General features: G+C 43.5%; 1 protein-coding gene across 4 annotated transcripts in view; it reads right to left on the reverse strand.

Moving 5' to 3' along the window:
* Window positions 1–22,273, reverse strand: part of DLC1 (DLC1 Rho GTPase activating protein) — a 417,446-nt gene that overhangs the window by 193,146 nt on the left and 202,027 nt on the right. For 2 of the 4 annotated variants that reach the window (XM_054029697.1, XM_054029698.1), the window contains exon 5: window positions 17,072–17,105. In XM_054029697.1, coding sequence (XP_053885672.1) covers window positions 17,072–17,105 — 34 coding nt within the window. Of the gene's footprint in view, window positions 1–10,903; window positions 10,965–17,071; window positions 17,106–22,273 lie in introns of those variants that run through there. The other 2 variants (XM_054029700.1, XM_054029699.1) reach the window with 2 other exon arrangements.

The raw sequence follows: 22,273 nt of genomic DNA on the forward strand, positions 1-22,273 counted from the left end.
ACCCTAGCCTCGCCCCTTCCCTGAGGCACTGCCCCTGTCCCGCCCATTCATGAGGCCCTGCCCCCGCTCACTACATTTCCCTTCCCTCACTTTCACTGGGTGTGGGTTGGGGTGTGGGAAGGGGTTCCAGACTGATGGGTGGGGCTAAGGGATTTGGAATGTAGGCGGGGACTGTGGGTTGAAGCAGGGGGTTGGGGTGTGTGGGGAGGTGAGGGCTCTGGGGTGGGGCCAGGGATGAGGGGTTCAGGGTATGGAAGGGGGCTCTGGGCTGGGGCAGGGGGTTGGGGTGTGGGGCAGGTGAGGGCTCTGGGCTAGGTGAGGGGTTTGGGGTGTAGGAGGAGGCTGGGGGTGGGGTGAGGGATTTGTGGTGCAGGAGAGGGCTCTGGGTTTGGGGGGGCTCAGGGCTGGGGCATGGGCTTACCTTGGGCAGCTACCGGTCAATGGTGCAGTGCGGCTAAGGCATGCTGCCTGCCTGCTTGTCCTGGCACTGCACTGCGTGTGTCCCGGAAGCAGTCACCACCAGTGCCTAGGCAGCGGGGCCAGGAGGCTCTGCGCACTGCTCTCACCCACAGACACTGCCCCCTAGCTCCCAGCCAATTGCAGTGCGGAGCCAGTGCTGGGGTGGAGGTAGTGCATGGAGCCCTGTGGCCCCACGCCTAGGAGCCAGACCTGCTGGTCACTTCTGGGGTGTAGCGCGATGCCAGGACAGGTAGGGACTAGCCTGCGTTAGCCCCACAGCAACACTGAACGGACTTTTAATGACCCGGTCGGCTGTGCTGACCAGAGCTGTCAGGGTCCCTTTTTGACCGGGTGTTCCAGTTGAAAAACGGACACCCTAGGGGGAGGGGAGGATCTTGTTCAGCTGGCTGAGAGAAAGGGAACAGTGCTGTATGGGTTGTGGGGGGTGAGGGGAAAGAGATCAGAAGCTGCTGCAAAAAGGGGGAAATGGTTCAGCATGGTGATGCTGACTCATCTCCTGGACCGAAAAGGTTGAAAAGGACCTGCTGTGGGCATTGCACTAGCTGTCCTTTTTTAGGGGGGTTGGGAAGGAATTTTTCCCTTACCACCAGATTGGCCTAGGTGGAGTGGGGGGTTTTCACCTTTCCCACAGTGGGTTCAGGGAGGTCTTTGTGGACGTGAGGCATGAAGGGAATTACATAATGCATTGCAACATACAGCCTAAGTGTGGGGGGATGTCCAGTGCAGGTACTCCACAGGTATGGACTTACTTACCATGGGTTTTGTACAATAGGGCCCCAACCTAGGTTGGATGATATGAGCACTGCCAATAAATAAATAAAGCTGGTAATAATAGCTACCCACCCAAAATATTATAAGTAAAGTGTTATGTACAATACAGACCAGTGTTTGGAAACTAACTTATTTTTAAATGATTTTAAAATGATCATTAAATTGTTAAATAAAATGTATCTAAAAATAAATGACAGTTTGCTGAAAATAACACAGTCCTTTCACTCTTCCCATTTTTTGCTGGGACAGAAAATGCTTTAATTATGAGATTTTGAATGTGGTATTATTTAATTGATAGATAAGGCTTATTATGAGACATTTTTATGGTGGATCACTGCACAGTAAAATGTACATTCTTAACCTTAAAACATATTTAAAACACTCAGTTCAGTGTTATTACATGTTTTTTTTTTCACACCACACAGATCTCTTTGATAATAAGTACCTTGTCATAACAAAAGTATGTATTGCATTAAAAACACACATTAGGTTTGACACTGAAAGGACAGCTGAAAGATTTAGCGCAATGCCCAGCAGCTGTGAATTGCTCAGATACAGCTCTATACATTTTTATTCCTATCAGGTGAACCCACCTTACCTATAATTATCCAATAATATATTAGGTTTGGTTTGGTTTTTTAAAAAGAGGCATGTTCCCCGCCAGAAAACCAAGTATCTTACAAGTCAGCTATAATCCCCTACTAAAAATCTTTGTTAATTTATATCTAAGGTTGCTCCCATGATTCATATAATCCTTATATAAACAACATACAAAATATTACAATTACAAAACCAATAAGCATTTACAAGTAGGAAAATTACCAGTTAGAATGTGAACAGAATTACCTGCTCTTGTTTTGCTCAGAAGACAGAGCCTATGATAACTTAATTGAACTTCTCTTTGTTGTCATTTCTAGGGTTCATTGAAAATTATGAAAGAAGGAATGGGACAAATTAGCTACTAGGTGGCATCTGAAAAATATAATATTAACATGTTGTATGGCACTTCTTTTCAAAGCAGTAAGAATTAAATAAAAGTTTTAAAGGATTTTTTTCCTATTGTTTATCCATATAGCAATGAACTAGTCTTTTCTATTTTGCTTTTACAGACAAACCTGAAATCATAAATGAGGCCTCTAAAACCAAACACCCTGGTTAAAAAAGACTGAACAAAGAAGCTGTAGAGATCATTACAAAAAGTCTTATAAAAGTTACACATAGGAAGGAGTTAAAACAGCAGCTGGAGATGGGGTGGAGGGCAGCTGGATAAATAATTCTTAAGAATTTGAAACTCAGAGATTCTGCTTTTTATCACATACATTGGGATTTACTTTAATATCACTTGACTCCTTTTGCAGAGTTTGTATTAAGGTTTTGTCGAAGACTTTTGGATCTCTTTCCCATTTTCGTGATAGTCATACTATGTTGTGAGATGTGACAGAACAAGAAAAACATTTCAATGCACAGCCAGACGTGGTGTATGTTTTAAAATAATCTGTTGGCAAAATCCAGAAAGGTGAAGAAGTTCAATCAGGTGATGTACCTTACATCAAGGAGACAGATGATGTAAAATGTAGCATCCACTCTACTGTAAATTTACACTTCCTTCTGGCTCCTTGATAGTTAAGTTATATCAATTTAAGCTCCCTCACACATTGGTAAAGTGGGTGCAAGCAGCTGTAAGGAATTATGAGTAAAGTAATGTAATTTACACATGACATCTGAATTTGACACATTCATATTTACTAAAGGACAGGTTCTCAACCTGGATCCTTTCTGGTTGTGAATGGTGCTGTCAGGGCCGGCTCCAGGCACCAGCCGAGCAAGCTCCCGCTTGGGGCGACAGATTCTAAGGGATGGGATTCCGGCCAATCTTAGGGCAACAGGGCTGCCCTATTTTTTTTTGCTTTGCCTCCGGGTCCGGCCGCCCTGTGCTCTGGGGTTTTTGTTTGCTTGGGGCGGCATAAAGTCAGAGTTGGCCCGGGGTGCTGTTGATTTTGTTGACCTGAGATGACTAGCAGCACTGAGTCACTGTTCAGACTTTCCAGGAGCTGGAAACCAGCTGGTTGGGTTTTCTGCATTTTTAGAGTACCAAAAGGGAATGGCTCCTCCCTTGAATTTGGGCCATTCCAGAGGATCAGGCAGCAAAAATGACTATTATTTTAGTTAGGAATGACTTATGAAGAATACAAGACCATGGAATATTTTGCAGGAAAAGAAAGCATTTGCAAGACTTCATGATTCTGTTGATGTCAAACTAACTCAAAATCTAAGCACCTTCTACATTTTGGAGAAATTTTAATCCAGATCTGGATCTCAACTCTGTAACGTGGTTCTCAAAAGCTTATATGCTACTGGGGAATTGCTCATTAGTCAACATTCAAAGGGGTGAAATATAGAGCTGGGCAAAATTTTTAGAATGATTAGTTTATTTGATGAAAAGTGCAGTTTTGGTCGACCCAAAACTATTCACAAATTTGACAAATAATTTTGTCCATTCACAAAATGGCCAGGAGGTGGAGGCAGTGTGGGCACTACCCCTTCCCTCTCATACCCTTCAGCCTAATGGTTAGAGCACTCACATGGGATTTAGAAGACTCAGGTTCAAATCTGGAACAGCCCTGAAATTAACTTTTTTTGATTCACCAAAAATTCCATAAAATGTCAACCTGAAATGATTTATTATGACGATGTTGATATTTTGTAACTGCCACTGAACCAAAAAAAATATTAGTTATTGGCCCAGCTCAGGTCATACGTATCAGCCAGTCATCAGGAGGTATGGAGAGCTTGAGACTTCCTACCTGTTTAGATTAGCTTTTAATATATCATTTTATAGTCTTTCAGAGGAAGGTGCTGGTCCAGGACAGCACCTTCAACTCCTATGAAAGTTCCATTGAAGATGCTGAGCATCTCTCTCAGGATGAACACAGCATGGAATGTAAGTACAGTAATTATTCACAGAAGCAACTATGGCAGCTAACAATTAACAACACTGCTAAAAAATATCCAAACCCATGCATTATGAAAAGCTTCCAAAAACAATGGTATCAATTATTTCATATCCTTTAGAAAAAGTGTTGTCGGGAACCTCACCATGAAATGCCAGCCTCTAGCAACTAGAGGCATCACAAACCTTCTTTCCAGTAATGAGATTACATAAATGTCATAGAACAGTGAAATGCAAAATATGTCCATTAGCATTTATTGATCTTTGGCAGTCATCCATGCAAATTCAAACAGCATTGCTGTAGCTGTTCATTAGAACGACAAGCTGGAAGCAGGGTCAGCTCCAGCATTTCTGCCGCCCCAAGCAAAAAAAAAAAAAAAGCAGCGATTGGCAGCGGCAATTGGGAAAAAAAAGCTGCGATCGGCAGCAGCAGTTCAGTGGCAGGTCTTTTGCTCCTAGGGGGAGTGAGGGACCTGCCACCCCCGAATTGCCGCAGGTGCCGCCCCTCTCCCTTGGCCGCCCCAAGCACCTGCTTGTTAAGCTAGTGTCTGGAGCCGGCCCTGGCTGGAAGATGAGGACTGCTCACCTGACATTTTTATCTGGAAAACAAACACAAACTAAAATAATACTGTTGGGGAAAGACTAATGTGCTATCAATTGTAGATGAAAGATTATCTGATAGCCAAGAGCTAACCATTCGGTACCTCAAATCAAGTTATCACAAGAGCAACTGCTACTGTACAACTGCTCTGCTACAAATAGATATGAAATGATTGAAATGAAGGAAGGACTGTTTGAACTCATTCAGTATATTCTATAGTGCCAGATAGAGCATGTCATATAGCCTGAAAATTACTACTATGTAAAAGGTTTCCTCTGACTGGGATACTGATTTGTAACTAGTAAGTTAACATGTTTTGCTTGGATTCCTGCATATCTGCAAACCAATGCAATTCAGTCAGCAAGACCCAATTTTTCATGAAGCAGTTTTGATCCAAGTTTCAGAATGGCTATGTGATGACACAACTTAAATTACTTAAAAGAGTATGCCAGCTAACAGGTCTTATACAAATAAATTGCAGACTCAGGGCATTTTTGAAGCCATATGTATTAAAAACTCAACCTGTTTTCTGCAATGAACTTGGAATTCTTCCCCATGTCCAGCCTAAGTGGGTAGTAAGATTTTCTGACTCTTGAACACACATGTAAAAGACAGTATAGTGTATTTTGTTTTTCAGTTAGAGCTCCGAGTAGAACAGAATTAAAGCGCTCTCCCCAGCGCGCCAGGCAGTTGGCCTTTTGTGTGTCTTGTTTACTGACAGAAGAACCTGTTGCTACTGCATTTTAAAGTTCTTCTTGCTAAGAGCTCTCACATACAATCTTGACCCATCTTGTCATCACTCAATCACTTTATATTCTGCAGCTCATCTCACCATGTGGCAGCGCATTGAAGCTCCTCAGCTTCCTGACACTGCTGATTAGAGCCTGAGAGGGGAAATGCCCTGCAGTTAAGGTCTCTTTTATCATCTCTGTATTTTTCCTACTTACAGATCAAAGGCTACCAGGGAAATTAACACCCAAGAACACTGAGTCTGTGCTTCATTACACAGTGTATTTACTAAAAGTCTAAAATAGATACAGACAGAGGAAAACTTGGTCATTTTTTCCAAATTCTGCCGTGTCTGCCACAAGAAATTGTTTGATTGCTACATTCTATTGTAATATTAATAGTATTGCATTTGGGGAACACTCAAAGACTTTCTATTGACCAGAAATTTCAAAGGTAGCATGTGTTTCAGATAGGAATATATATTATATTTTCTTGCCCCTAGAAGCAAAATTATTCCAATGTAGACAAGAGTGGGCTATGGAACATGTTATATTTGAGAAACATAAAAAGCCAGACTCAGGCACATTTACTTATGCTGAATACTACCCTCACAATACCCCCACAAGAAGCCCTGTGAATAAAAGGTGGTCCAAAAATCTGCACTTTCTCTGTAGCATTTTTTAGTATTTCAAGTAAGATGGAATATTTTGGTAGTACCAATAACACTGAACAGTCTATTCACTCGGGCTATTTTAGTTATGAATAATTAAAACCAGAGATGGATCCAAGCAGCAAAATATGGATGTGGATTTCAAACCCCAGTTTCCTCAGTGTTTGGATTGGGCTGAGCTCATACCTAATTACAAAAATATTCTGTTTACATTATAAATAGAGTGCAGCTTATATCCAGATCAGTAACTCTAAGGGTATGTTTACACTACGAGAGTAGTTCGATTTTACTTAAAGCCAATTTGTGGAACCGATATTACAAAGTCAAACGTGTGTATCCACACTAAGGACAGTAATTTGACTTTGTGAGTCCACACTAACAGGGCAAGCATTGACATTGGAAGCGGTGCACTGTGGGTAGCTAGCCCACAGTTCCCGCAGCCCATTGGAATTCTGGGTCGAGCCCCCAATGCCTGCTGGGGCAAAAAAATGTGTTGAGGGTGGTTTTGGGTAACTGTGGTCATTCAACCCTCACTCCCGCCCTCCCTCCGTGAAAGCGCCGGCGTGCAATCAGTTCGCGCACTTTTCTGGTGATTGACAGCGCGGACGCCACAGCACCGCGAGCATGGAGCCCGCTGCAATCATTGCTGCAGTTATGGTCATTGTCAACACCTCGTGCCTTATCATGCACCTTTTTCAGAGGCAGATACTGAGAAATCGGGCGAGGAGGCTACAGCAGCGCGGTGAGGACATTAAGTCTGAGAGGGGCACAGACCTCTCACAAAGCACGGGACCCCGCGCCATGGACATCATGGTGGCAATGGGTCATCTTGATGCTGTGGAACGGCGATTCTGGGCCCGGGAACCAAGCACGGACTGGTGGGACTGCATAGTGCTGTAGGTCTGGGATAAATCACAGTGGCTGTGAAACTTTCGGATGCGTAAGGGAACTTTCCTGGAACTTTGTGAGTTGCTGTCCCCTGCCTAGAAGCGCAAGGACACCCGGATGCGAGCAGCTCTGACTGTCCAGAAGCGAGTGGCCATAGACCTCTGGAAGCTTGCAATGCCAGACAGCTACCGGTCAGTCGCCAATCAATTTGGAGTGGGCAAATCTACCATGGGGGTTGCTGTGACGCAAGTAGCCAACGCAGTTGTTGAGCTACTGCTCTCAAAGGTAGTGACCCTGGGAAATGTGCAGGTGATCATAGATGGCTTTGCTGTGATGGGATTCCCAAACTGCAGTGGGGCTATAGATGGAACTCACATCCCTATCCTGGGACCGGATCACCAGGCCAGCCAGTACATTAACCGAAAGGGCTACTTTTCAATGGTGCTGCAAGTACTGGTGGACCATAGGGGACGTTTTACCAACATCCATGTCGGATGGCCGGGCAAGGTTCATGACGCTCGCGTTTTCAGGAACTCTGGTCTGTTTAGACAGTTGCAGGAAGGTATTTACTTCCTGGACCACAAAATAACTGTTGGGGATGTGGAGATGCCTATAGTGATCCTTGGGGACCCAGCGTACCCGCTAATGCCCTGGCTCATGAAGCCCTATACAGGCGCCCTGAACAGTGAAAAAACTCTTCACCTACCAGCTGAGCAAGTGCAGAATGGTGGTGGAGTGCGCTTTTGGATGTCTAAAGGGGAGATGGAGAAGCTTACTGACTCGCTCTGATCTCAGCAAAACCAATATCCCCATTGTTATTGCAGCTTGCTGTGTGCTCCACAATCTCTGTGAGAGCAAGGGGGGGGGGCGGAGACATTTATGGCGGGGTGGGAGGTTGAGGCAAATTGCCTGGCTGCTGATTACGCCCAACCAGACACCCGGGTGATTAGAAGAGCCCAGAGGGATGCGCTGTGCATCTGGGAAGCTTTGAAAGCTAGGTTCCAGAGTGAGTAGGGTAACCTGTGACTATTAAGTTTGTTTAAACAGAAGCTGAACCTGCCCCCGTTTCTTAGCCACTTAATGTTGACTATCCTCTCCAGTTACCAGCCCCCTTCCAACACATTAAAAATAAAATAAATGAAACTTTGTTCATTAACATAGTTTTCTTTATTAAGGATTTCATGGTAAAGGGTTGAAACTGGGATGCAGACTGTGGTGGGGAGCGGGTGTAGTGATGGAAAGGATGCTTCTAAACTCAAGGAATGAGGCTCCTGCTCGTAGAGCGGTCCGCAGTGGTGGACTGGTTGTTTCAATGGAGCCTGCCATCCCTCCTTTTCGGGACTCTGTATGTGGGGGCTATGTGATTTTCTGGCGGGGGAGGGCGGTTACAGATCCCCTGCTCCATGGCTCTGTCATCCAGGCTAAGGACCGCTGCATAAGATCTGTAACAGCCCTCCCCCGCCAGAAACTCACATAGCCACCCCCACACAGAACATGAAAACCACCTCCCAAACTGATCAGGGTGCCTAGTGACTGCAATGTGTGTGTGATCTTCTGCTGAACCTGCCCCCATGTCTGTACCCTGGTAAAGGTGACTGTGCTCTCCAATTACCAACCCCCTTCCCCCCCCCTTCAAACACACTGTCCTCTAAAAGAATATGAGGGAAACAGTACTTAACAGAAATTTTATTTATTAAGAACTACACAGTTAGGGGATGAAACTGGGACGGGGGCTTGGGTGAGGTGCATTTGGAGGGAAGGAAAGGATGTATAAAATCTTTGGGAATGAGAGCCTTCTGCAATTTGAGCAGTCTGCAGGGGTGGAGTGACTTTTTTCATGGCCCCTGCTGCCCCTCCTTCTTGGGACTTTGGGTGAAGGGGGGGAATGGCACTTTGTGGCAGGGGAGGGCGGTTAGAGATAGAATGCAGGGGGACTCTGTCCTCCTGCCTCTGGTCCTGCAGAACATCTACAAGGTGCTGGAGCGTGTCAGTTTGCTCCCTCATTAGTTCAAGCAGCGTTTGAGTCATCTGCTGGTCTTCCTGCCGCCACCTGTCCTCCCTTTCGCTGTGTGATTGCTGGTATTGCGACATGTTCTCCCTCCACTGGGTCTGCTGTGCCGCCTCGGCTCGGGAACAGTCCATAAGTTCTGAGAACATCTCGTCCCGCGTCCTCTTCTTTCGCCACCTGATCTGCACCAGCCTCTGGGAAGGGGATGCTGGGGTAGCTCGGCAGACGCTCGCAGCTGTAGGATGGGAAAAAGGGAGTGAATTCCTCAAAGAGATACATTTTTGCAAACAATTAATATAGTCTTTCTCTGTGAACAAGACCATGCACAGTACCTACCACATTTGCACTCAGTACAAGGTCGAATTTTCTGTCTTCACCTTGAGTGCCTGGGGTCTTGCTGTACAGATCACACAAGCGGGGCCGGACACGGGAATTCTGCTAGCAGGCGACCATGGTAAGCTGTAGACTTTTGGCTGCTTAAAGCTTAATTTACAGCAGTGCCCTCCTTTCACGTTCCAAGCAATGCTCCTAGCGTTGGCCAGTTCCTGCTGCCGGCGATCCGGCCAGCATGAACTCTGCCCCTGTCCCACCCCCGTTGCGGCTGTTCCTGGGAAAGATCCCTGCATGCTGCCGGCGAACCGCTCAGCAGGAACAGTTCGCCTCCCCGCCCCACCACGTGGCTGGGCTCAGGAAAGATCCCTGCATGCTGCCTGCGAACCGCTCAGCATGAACGGTTCACCTCCCCACCCCCACCGCGTGGCTGTAAACCGCCAGTTACAGTTATTTAAAGGAACAGGCAATCAGTTCCCATACTAAAATCCCCTAATTCAAAGCAGGTCACCATGAGTGATATCACTCTGATGAGGATTTCGGAGACAGAGAAAGACCGCATGCTGCGTGAATGCCAGGAAACACCAGGGCTGTATGCCGCCATGCTTTGCCAGGCAATGATCCTGGAATACCTGCTGCTAGCCTGGTGCAGAAAAGTTTCCTACCATGGAGGAGGCAATAAGGCCGATCTCCTCAGGAACCTGATGCAAAAGCTTTCACATTACCTCCAGGAGAGGTTCGTGGAGATGTCCCTGGAGGATTTCTACTCTATCCTGAGACAGGTTAAGAGACTTTTCCAGTAGCTGCACTGGCAAGGACTAAAAAGTTAAGCGCCTAGGGTAAACTAATCATTAAAAACCCATTGCTAACATACCATGCCTATTCTATTCAAAATAAATGTTTACAACACTTACCTACTGATGTTTCCCCTGATTCACGATCTGGGTTACCGCCTTGGGAGGGTTGGTAGGGGATCTCCGTGAGGGTGATGAAGAGATCCTGGCTGTCGGGGAAATCAGCGTTGAAAGCGCTGTCAACTGCCTCATCCTCCTTCCTCATCTTCCCCATCCGCGAACAGCTCCGAGGAAGTGGCCGCCGACAATACCCCATCGTCAGAGTCCACGGACAGCGTGGGGTAGTGGTGGCGGCCGCACCTGGAATGGAATGCAGTGTCTCGTAGAAATGGCATGTCTGGGGCTGGGATCCGGAGCATTTGTTTGACTCTTTGGTCTTCTGGTACGCTTGTCTCAACTCCTTGATTTTCACGCGGCACTGCGTTGCATCCCGGCTGTATCTTCTCTCCGTCATGGCTTTTGAGATCTTCTCGTAGATCTTCGCATTCCGTCTTTTGGATCGCAGCTCTGAAAGCACGGACTCATCGCCCCACACAGCAATCAGATCCAAGTCTTCCTGATCAGTCCATGCTGGGGCCCTCTTTCTATTCAGCGATTGCATGGTTACCTCTGCTGGAGAGCTCTGCGTCGTTGCCAGTGCTGCTGAGCTCGCCACGATGTCCAAACAGGAAATGAGATTCAAACTGGCCAGACAGGAAAGGGAATTCAAATTTTCCCGGTGCTTTTCCTGTGTGGCTGGTCAGAGCATACGAACTCAGAGTGGTGCACTGTGGGATAGCTCCTGGAGCTATTAGCGTCGAATTCCGTCCACACTAACCCTAATTCGACATGGCCATGTCGAATTTAGCGTTATTCCCGTCGGCGGGGAGGAGTACAGAAATCAATTTAAAGAGACCTCTATGTCAAAATAAATAGCTTCGTTGTGTGGACGGGTGCAGGGTTAATTCAAATTAACACTGCTAAATTCGATAGAACCTCCTAGTGTAGACCAGGCCTCAGTTAAGGTTGCTAATCGTACATTGAGCTTAAATACTATGACAGTTATTATATGTACAGGAAAAGTTGATTATTAAAACAGTGAATATTATGGAGTTTCAGCAGGTAAATTCATGAGCAAATCAATATTTATTAAGGCTAGACTGGATCTGGCCCTGATTAAGGGATAGCACATCACCTCAGGAGGAGCTTGCACCCCAAGGAAGTAATCTGCTCTACTCCTTTCCCAGATGCCAATTACTTTGCCCCTCTTATTGGCTTTGCTTTATTGGTTGCCATGTTATAGGGCCAGCATCAAGATTCTCCTACTCCTGACCCAATATAGTAGGGATAAAGTGGGGTATCAGGCACATAGCTCCTGCTTTCCCCTCCATGTGTGAGCCAAGATATGAGGCGGCTGTGCAGGGAATATCATATCATCATTTTTTTTTCTCTGTTTGGGTGTCATGATCTAGCCCTTGATGTTAACTTCTGCTTTAAAACCTTTAATTTAAAACCCTTTCCCCATTGATAGAAATGTCAATATGATTAATGGAATCAATCAGAATTCATGGTGCTCTCAAAACATCCCGGTCAAGGGCTGTTCTGATCAGCAGGCAGGCAGGCTACTCATTTATAGTATCCTGCTACAGTGACCCCACAATTAAAAGGCTTTCTTCACTCTCTTCTGCAAAAACTTTTAACCACTTAAGCCTTCTTGAGTAATAATGTTTTCAGATTATATTTCAACTAGGCTTTAAATTAAACAAACACACACAAACCTAGCTGACAGTTTCTCCTCTATATAGACTAAGCCCTTCTCCTAGCTGGAAAAAATACAAAATGGACAAAATATTTAATGAAATAAGTAACAACTATGCATAAACACATATAATTAGTGATGTGTGAACCTCTAAAGATTCGACAATTTAGTTCAGTTAAGCACCCAAAAGAACTAATTTTCTGGCACCTTTATAATAGGGAGCCCTGGGAAAACTTTTTTTTTTTTTTTTTTAAAGATGAGATTTACACATTTCTGAACCAGAAAACCTGAAAGAACAGCCTCACTCTGTATTTCTCTATTTCCCTTTTTGAGTCCCAGATGAAACCAGGTAGTGCAAACTTGGGAAAAAAGGAACAAATGCAATTTATTATTATAATAAACTTTTCAGAACGTCAAAAGTGGTTTGGTTTGAGCTGTTGAGTGAAATTTCAAGTCAGTTTTTATTCTACCTGAACCTGTTTACCCTGTATACTGCAATTTTCCAGACATCCTAACACAAGGATACCTAGGTCGTTTTTTTCTATAATATACTTACAGTTTTGGTTTGTTTGTAGCAAAATAAACAAAAGCAGTTTTGTTAATTAATGGAATGAGAAACCAAACTTCAAAGGCTTTATTTTATTTGTAATGTTTAATTGTAAACACGTAGACAGTTTTATACTAAGTGGTATAAAAAGCTTTAAGAACATTATTTTTGAGAGGCTGCCTAATTCACTCATGGCTTTATCTCTTGTGATTTATGTGTAACACTGCACTTCTGTGTGGGTTATTGGCAGCAGGGATAGAACCTGTAATCTCAGGATCTTAAAGCATGAGTTTCTATTCCCTGAGCTAAAAGAGAGAGCTCCACTGGACAAAGATGAGGCCCAGTCACCATTAGAGGCAGACAGAGTGCCACATTGGGTGGAGGGTAGGTTACATATGACTCGCTCCCAAATGCATGCCCATTGCAGCTGCTAACAAAATAAGCACAAGCACAATCTGCAAACTAGCTGAAAACTAGGTGAGCACTTCTCCATGCACAAACGCTCCTCTGTTTGATCAAGTTGGTGTTTTGCACATGTGCTGGGTACCCATGTATTTCTGGTAGCCAAAAGTTAATCAGTCACCTTTGGACATTTGGCACTGAATGACAAGAAAGTGCTTTTGTTTGTAAAAATAAATGATAAAAAAAGAGAAACTCAATATAATATGCTTAAACTCTAATCTGGGGAAAAGGGGAGAGAGGAAATTGTGTATGTTAAGCATGTGTGTGTGAGCTACATGCCTCTACAGACTAATTATGGGCCAAAAAGTCTTTCACCTCATGTCTAGTGCAGGTTAACAGTGAGAGAAAACATGGTCTTTTGGCTGAAGCCAGAAGATCCGGGATTTTATTTCTGGCTCTACAGCAAACTTATCTGTTACCTTGTGCCTCTGTTTCTCCACATAATAAATTGGGATGATAATGCCTCATTATATGATGGCTGTGAGGATTAATTCATGTTTTTAAAGAGATTTGACTGCCTTATACAGGAGGTGCTATATGGTCTATGGTTAAAATATTGTGAATGGTGAACAAAAGTCATTACTATCTGATAGCTGCTAGATAGATTGTTGAAATTAGAAATCTCTTATGTTACTAAAAGATAAGAGTCCACCATTCCAGTTGTCAGTTTATATGCTAGGACATTACCTATGCAGCCAGGGCTGGCTCTAGGCACCAGGCACCCAAGCACATGCTTGGGGCGGCACCTGGTAAGGGGCGGCGGGGGGAGCGTGGCATGGCATTCCGTGGGGGGGGTGCTCCGGTGGCGCAGCGCTGGGGGGGGTGGGCTCCGGTTGCGGGGGGCTCGGCGAGGGTGCGGCGCGGGCGCAGCGCTGGAGGGGGTTTCCGGCGGCGCTTGGCAGGGGGCGGGCTCCAGCGGCAGGGGGCGTTGCGGGGCTCGGCGCTCAGGGGTGTGTGTGTTCCAGCGGCGCTCGGCGCGGGGGGGGGTGGGCTCCGGCGCGGCGCTCTGGGGGGGGTTCCGGTGGCGCTCGGCGGGGGGGGCGGCGCGGCGCTCGGCGGGGGTCCTGGGGGGTGGCGCTTTTTTTTTTTTTTTTCCTGCTTGGGGCAGCAAAAAAGCTAGAGCCGGCCCTGTATGCAGCCACTCATTTGGCAGAGAGCATCACTTCTCTTACCATTTTCTCCACTGCCCTATCCCCTTCACCCCCTTCTCCTCAGTGTCCCCTTTAGTGAAACTCCTACCTAAACCCACCAAGCAGTGGAATTAACATGACATTTGCCGCCACCACCTCATTGCTCACTTTGCTTGGGTGTTGTACCCCTTTCACACCCCTGAGTTTGATTTATCTATATTGATTATAAAAACTCTTTAGGGCAGGGAAGAGCTTAATTTGTGCTGGGGTTTGCTGGGGCTCAGCCAGCAACAACTTTCACCTCTTCTGTCAGTGGCATTTAGTGAGGAATGCAATTCTACACTTGCATGGAAAGCATGACCTTTCATGTATGGCACATATGAGGTCACCTTTCATGTATGGCACATATGGGGTCATGTTGTGTGGAGGACATAGTTTTATTCTAGGAACAGTATTATCATTCTTGCTTGAGCCCTGGCCCCTCTTTCTTTACAAAGTAAGCACTGGGGCAGGGGCTGTCTTTTTGCTTTGTATTTGTAGAACACCCAGCACAGTGGTCATGGCTCAGTTGTGTTCTGAGGGGCTGGAGCCTTCTCAATTGCCATGACGTTGTCTGTCACTGGCTGGAAAAGAAGGGCATATCTAACTCAGTTTCAGTCTTTTCTCTGAGGGCATAAGGAACTGATCTTGCTTTAAAGTATTTTGGTTTGACACCATCTTGGATATAAATCCTGGCTGTTAAACCTTCCAAAGTCTTAAATCCTTCTTTAAAAATGATTGAGTGAGCATCCAGGACTTCCTGGAGTGCTGGTGTTTTGCTAGGGTCTCATCCAAAAATTTCCTACAATTCAGTTTTAGATCTTGTAACTGATCTTTTTCTAGCAGATTTTGCCTTTGTCCTCAGATCCCTAGAACCAGTAATTTTTTTCCCTTTCCTTTTTTGGGCTTTTATATTTTATGGGGCTTAGTACAGAACCTACCACCCAGACAGGTTCTCTGGTATAGGACACAGGGTCACTCCAGTATTCACTAGTGGGCTCAGTCCTGCTTTGCACTGATGCACAGTGGAAACACCACTCCAGAGCCTGGAGTCCCTTCCAGCTTTCTTTATTGAATCTGTATGATTTGCTGTAAGTGCAAATGTTGTAAGCTTTTCACTGCTGCTTCTATTGTTGTTCCTATTTCTACTGCTTTGAGTCAGGGTAAGTTCTCCACTGTCAGGAATTTTCTGTGAATTCTCTCTCATTATTAATGCCATAAATAAATCTGTCCCACAGCATATCCTCTAGGACATTTCCGAATGAACAATATTCTGTTAATCTTTTTAGCTCTGTCACATATACAGTACACTTTCACCTGGCCTCCTCATTCTACTAGGAAACATTCCACAATAATGTTTGGCTTTGATGTGCAGTGCTCTGTTAACCTCTTTTGCAGGTGTTCTAAACTTCTGGTGTCTGAGGTTCTAACAAACTCCTTAAGAGAGAAAGTAGGTTTTATTGCCACAGACACTGAGGAAAATTGCTATCTCATTTGCAAGAAAACAGTACCCGATCTTTCCATACATTCCTGCATTAAACTCCTCAAGTTTCCCATACATTGCCATTCTTATGTTCTTTCTTGTCACCAGTTTTGTAAGGGCCACTCAGTGCACAAGGAACGCATTCTACTTACAATACTGAAGGCTGGGAATGTGCTGCTTTATTCAACTATATACAAACACAGCTGTGCGGAAAACACACACTAATTAAAAGAGCAAGTCAAGGAGGGATGGAGCATGACTCCAACTCATAATACTCTGAGTAACCGCTTGATGACCACTTTAATAATAATAACACCACTACCACCACCATCACAAAAGAAGAAGTCCTCTTGCAAATTTTACAAGTTATGGGCTTGTTAAATATTAGACATAGTTTTGGGAATTACTATGAACTTTACCAGCTAAAATTGCTAGTGACATCCTGGAAAACCAGCTGCTTTAACCATAGCTTTTCTTTCTGAGCATTGCTTAACCAACAAGCTAAAGAACAAAAAAACAACCGCCCCCCCCTCCAAAAAAACCCACCAGCCCTGAAAATGTCACAAATAAACATCAGAAACCAAACTACAAGTAGTGTCTAAGCATTCCTATGAACATTTGAAAGTCATTTTAATGCTATAGTTAATGGGTGTCAACACAAATTATCAGTAAGAAGAAATACAAAAGATACCCACATAAATTGTACTTTGAGTTATATGGCAAGAGGTTTTTGGGGGTGCAAAATACTCTACCATTTACAGCAACAATACAGCCAATTCACAATGTCTGGGCACTACTATGACCACTTCTAAGACTGCCACATAATCAAATCAGAATAGTTATGGCATTCAGATAGCATAAATACCATAAACCGATACAAAGGTAGTCCCTTAATATTGTAGAGGTGCTTAACTGTTTTTGCACAAGGAACATCTACAATAAAACACTCCAGAAGACCATAATTCCCGGTTATCCTCTATTAAGACAGCAAAGATCCCCAGTCAATGGGATAAATCCTGTTTTCCTAGCTCAGGTGAACAGTCCCGTCTTCAGTGTTTGATTATCAAAACTTCAAATACATCACAGTAGCTTTTAACAATAAGCAGAAAGTTAGCACCTGGAATACAAAGGATACATGCAGGTTCATTTGATTCTGTGTAGAATACTTTCAGACCTTTCTGCTAGTGTCATGCACACTATGTGACTCTTGCCCAAAAAGACAGTTCCAGTTCAGTATGCAAAGAGTGATATTCGCACAGAGATTTGTCAAGTCTATAATCTTGAACATTCCAAAGTAAGCCTAGTTTAAGCCTGCCTTTTACCACTGGGATAAGTAGCTAACATTCCAGGAAACTAATACAAGAAGAGAAAACAAATAAATATTTACTCACCAGCCTTCTCCTTTTCTGAAATAACTGGCATAGCCTAAAAAAAAAAAAAAAGAAGGGTTGCATTTAAGAAAAGGTAACAACGTTAACTCAAGAATATCATTATTATTGATTTATCTCAATTGTAGTAGTGTCCAAAGGCTCTGAATGGAACTGAGACCTCTGTGTTGTAAGCACTCTACAATCACACGTGAAGACATAATCCCCACTTCAAATGGCGTATGCTGTCATGTGAAGAAAAAAAAAAAAAAAAAAAAAAAGAAGCAGCAACAAATGAGTGGAGAACAAATATAAAGGGAGAATGAAAGTAATGATGTGCCATGATCTTATAGACATCACCACCAATACAGTAAGTGATCTGTAAAATAGGGAATGACTGATTGATTCTGAAGGACAGAGTGGCGAAAACTACACAGCTGAAAAATTGAGGATAAAATGCTCGAGTCCTTCTCCCACTGAAGTCATCAGCCATTCTGCTAGTTACTCCACTGGAAGCAGGATGCAGGCCCAAACATAGGATTTTTCCAAGGCATGATGATTTCTTACTTCTTTAAAACACTTCTCAGTAGAAATAAAAAAGCTGTTGCTGTTCTGGTGATTTTTTAGAATATGAGTATAAGATTCACAGCTTAGTTTGCTTCTTCTCTATGGGTACGTCTATACTTACCTCCGGGTCCAGCGGTAAGCAATTGATCTTCTGGGATCGATTTATTGCGTCTTGTCTAGACGCGATAAATCGATCCCGGAAGTGCTCACTGTCGACGCCGGTACTCCTGCTCGGCGAGAGGAGTATGCGGAGTCGACGGGGGGAGCCTGCCTGCCGCGTGTGGACCCGCGGTAAGTTTGAACTAAGATACGCAACTTCAGCTACGTTATTCACGTAGCTGAAGTCGAACTATCTTAGTTCGAAGTGGGGGGTTAGTGTGGACCAGCCCTTTCTCTCACCTTAACACAGAATTAATTAAGAAGAACTTTTCTCCCCCTAAAAATGGGGCCATGATTTGGTTGTTTTTAATATCAACATAGTATCATTTACCTTTAATTGTCTCAATCTTTTTGGCAAACTGAAACAGCTTTAAGAATATCTCAGATGTTGTAGGAGAAAGATGAGTGAATTATCTAATTTAGAGATCAGTTTAGAGCATATGTTCAGAACCACCCCGTTAAAGGGATATTTCCACAGCTCCTTCAAGCATGTCATTATGGAGCTGGATACTACAGTTCTGACTCAAGAGAAAATCCTACTTCAGCCAATTGGAATGTTGCCCAAGTCAGGACTTCAGGATTGGGGTTGAGATATTTTGCCAATATCTCAGTATTGGAGTGAAATACCTTAAAAAAAAAAAAAAAAGTGGGGAAACTGGGTAGAAGCCAACTTGAAATTTTCAGTTTGAATGGCTGCTTATGGAGATCCTTTGAAATGTGGCTAAATCCCTTAGCCAGTTTTGAAAATCCAAACCCTATTTTTTTTTCTGCTTCACTTTATTTTTTGGTATGATTTCCCGGGTTGTTTTAAAAAAGAGCCATTTTCTTTCTATACAAAATTTAAAAGAGAAAAGGATACGCACAGTTTATATAAAATACATTCTACATACAGTGGTAATGGTCATATGATAAATTGTAGAGTCATATAATAACTTTAACGATTCACTGTTGATTGCCTCACCTGCACTCTGCCCACTAGACTATCTGCACTGGGCCTTATTTCCAATATTGCAAAACTCTGAACAGCTACAGTTTGATACAATTTAAAACAACAGCAACAACCTGCCAGAGAAATTTTTCCTTTTTCCCTGTACAAAACTAATTGTTCAGGTCAGGCACTATTTAAATTTACTCTAGTGACACATTGAAGATATTAACTTGTTCTTTCATAGCTAGAAATGGGAGCGCCATATACCATTTGTGACAAAGTTCCTCCTCTATCTTGGTGGGTCCTGCGCTTATTGGCAGATTTTCTTGCCTCAGAGATTCACCATGTGGATTGGGGAACAGCCCAAAGACCTTCCCCTCTGGAAGAACCCACAGTCCAGGTCAGTTGGGAGGTTTGGGGGGAACCCAGGCCCGCCCTCTACTCCGGGTTCCAGCCCAGGGCCCTGTGGACTGCAGCTGTCTATAGTGCCTCCTGTAACAGCTGCATGACAGCTACAACTCCCTGGGCTACTTCCCCATGGCCTCCTCCAAACACCTTCCTTATTCTCACCACAGGACCTCTCTCCTGGTGTCTGATAACACTTGTGCTCCTCAGTCCTCCAGCAGCACACCCTCTCACCTTCTTGCTTCCAGCTCCTCACACTCACACCACCAACTGAAGTGAGCTCCTTTTTAAAACCCAGGTGCCCTGATTAGCCTGCCTTAATTGATTCTAGCAGCTTCTTCTTAATTGGCTCCAGGTGTCCTAATTAACTGGTTCTAGCAGGTTCCTGATTACTCTAGTGCAGCCCCTGCTCTGGTCACTCAGGAAACAGAAAACTACTCATCCAGTGACCAGTATATTTGCCCTCTACCAGACTCCTGTACCCCACTGGTATGGGTCTGTCAAACGTTATAAAGACTTTCCAATAACTACTTCCAATCCTGGAATGTCCCAACATATTACATGTAAAACCTGTGACATTATTATGTACAGAAAAGCTATTTTAGGTAATATATAGCATTTATTAGGTCCTAAGTGAGGCCGGCTTTATAGTGAAAGGGATATGAAAAAGTAGTACCAATACAAACTCTTTAAAACCCTCTGTGAAATACTTCTAAGGAAATTTTCTTTTAAAAATTCAATACACACACAATACCTTCAGTATACTTGTAGTATATGCAATAGTTTCATACATTCAACTGAACCCCACACTCAAAGTGAATCTGCTAAACTTTGCTTGATTTTGGGGTTACAACCATGGGAAGCCAGCAGGCTTATCATGGCGTTTACCCAGACTCTGACATTGGCTCACATTTGCATGTTAGCAAACCTTGGAAAAATGTTAGTTTTTATTGGTTAGAAAAAATTCCAAAAGAGTTAAAAAGTTGATTGGTTTGGGGTTTTGTTATGAAAATTTCACACAGCTCTGGCAATGATGTCATTAGACTATCTCATGATGGCTTGAAATGACATACACCTCTACCCCGATATAACGCTGTCCTCGGGAGCTAAAAAATCTTACCGTGTTATAGGTGAAACCGCGTTATATTAAACTTGCTTTGATTCGCCGGAGCGCGCAGCCCTGCCCCCGCAGAGCTCTGCTTTACCGCGTTATATCCAAATTTGTGTTATATTGGGTCGCGTTATATAGGGGTAGAGGTGTACTAAATATCCTAATTATGTCTGGTGAATACACTGCAATGCCTATATTTTGCCCTCAATTCAACACCACTTCAAGCAGGATTTTTCTGAAACATTTAAATCTAAAAGAAATATTGATTTGGTGGGAAACTTCATATTATAGGCTTCATCCTAAGAAAAATATACAGCTTAATTACTAACCATTTAAAACTGATCTTGGAAAGGGTTATTCGAAGGATTGTAGCTGTGCTGGCCCCAGGATATTGCAGAGACAAGTAGGTGAGGTAATATCTTTTTACAGTAGAACCTCAGACTTACGAACCCCAGAGTTACGAACTGACCAGTCAACTACACACCTTGTTTGGAACTGGAAGTACACAATAAGCCAGCAGTAGAGACCAAAAATACCCAACAACCCCAAACCTTCTCCCACCCCAAATACAGTGCAGTGCTGTGTTAAACATAAAGTACTAAAAAAATAAAGGGAAAGTTTTAAAAAAAATATTTGACAAGGGGTAAGGAAACTGTTTCTGCGCTTGTTTCATTTAAATTAAGACATTTAAAAGCAGCATTTTTCTTCTGCATAGTAAAGTTTCAAAACTGTATTAAGTCAATTTTCTGTTGTAAACTTTTGAAAAAACAACCATAATGTTTTGTTCAGAGTTATGAACATTTCAGAGTTACGAACAATCGCCATTCTCGAGGTGTTCGTAACTCTGAGGTTCTACTGTATTAGACCAACTTCTATTGATGATACAGACAAGCTTTCGAGTTTACACAGAGCTCTTTTTCAGGTTTGGGAAAGATTACTCAGTCTTTCGCTATAACAGTTCAGTACATGAGGAAGAATGGTTAAACTCTGTATTCCCTCTTTTGAGTCACTCCCTATCAGATTCTGTTTTTGTGTCTTCAGTTCTGCTGGACTGTGGAATGTTTGGGTTAGACCTAAATGAGAATAAATCATAACACCTACTCCAATTATTTAATTCTTATTCACTTTACAACTGTTATTGGTCATAAAGTCATAGAAGTTGGACAAGATGTGCCATTTAGGCCATCCCATTGCTAGTACAGGATTGTTCCTTCCAATATTTTTTTCAGTCACAATTTATATTATAAATACCTTTATAAATAGTTGAGAGGCAATGTGGTCCAGTGGATAGGGCACTGGATTGGGAGTCAGAAGACCTGAGTGTTACTAACCGGCTTTGGACAAGTGACTGCCTGTCCTGGTGCCTCTGTTTCCCCTCCCACCCTCTGTTGTCCCATCTGTTTAAAACAGTAAGCTCTTCATGGCAGGGAGTCTCTCACATTATGGCTGTAAAGCATCTAATACAATGGGGTCCTGCTCTCAGTTGGGGCCTCCAGTCACTACTCTAATAAACAATTTGTAAAAACAATTTACAAGGGGTTAATAGATGTTATAACAATTTTTCAGAGGTGAGAGGTGAAACCCTGGCCCCACTGACATCAGTGGCAAAACTCCCATTGACTTCAATCGGGCCAGGGTTCCACCCAAAGAGTGTGATGGTTGTAAGCACATCAGCAGAATGTGCTGTAAATGGTTGTAAGCCATGGTTACAGATAACCCATTGGACTCTATGCTAACAATTGATTAATCAAATATTAAAATGTTAATCAATCATTTAGGAATCCTTCAAACATTCTTTATAAGAGAACCCTTCATATAAAGTGTAGTGTTTTTTCCAGCTTACTTTTACATGTCCCAAGCAATGGGAATCCACCAATTGTCTTTTGTTTTATTATTAATTATTTGTATTATGTTGGCCACCTAAGAAACAGTCAAGGTTCATGCCCCCATCATGCTAGGTGTTGTACAGACACATAAAGAGGACAGGCTCTGCTTCAGAGAGCTTATAAACTACATTGCAAATTATAGTACTGCACCCGAGTGTAATAATATTCCT

The sequence above is a fragment of the Malaclemys terrapin genome, chromosome 5, assembly GCF_027887155.1.
Source record: "Malaclemys terrapin pileata isolate rMalTer1 chromosome 5, rMalTer1.hap1, whole genome shotgun sequence".
Lineage (NCBI taxonomy): Eukaryota > Metazoa > Chordata > Testudines > Emydidae > Malaclemys > Malaclemys terrapin.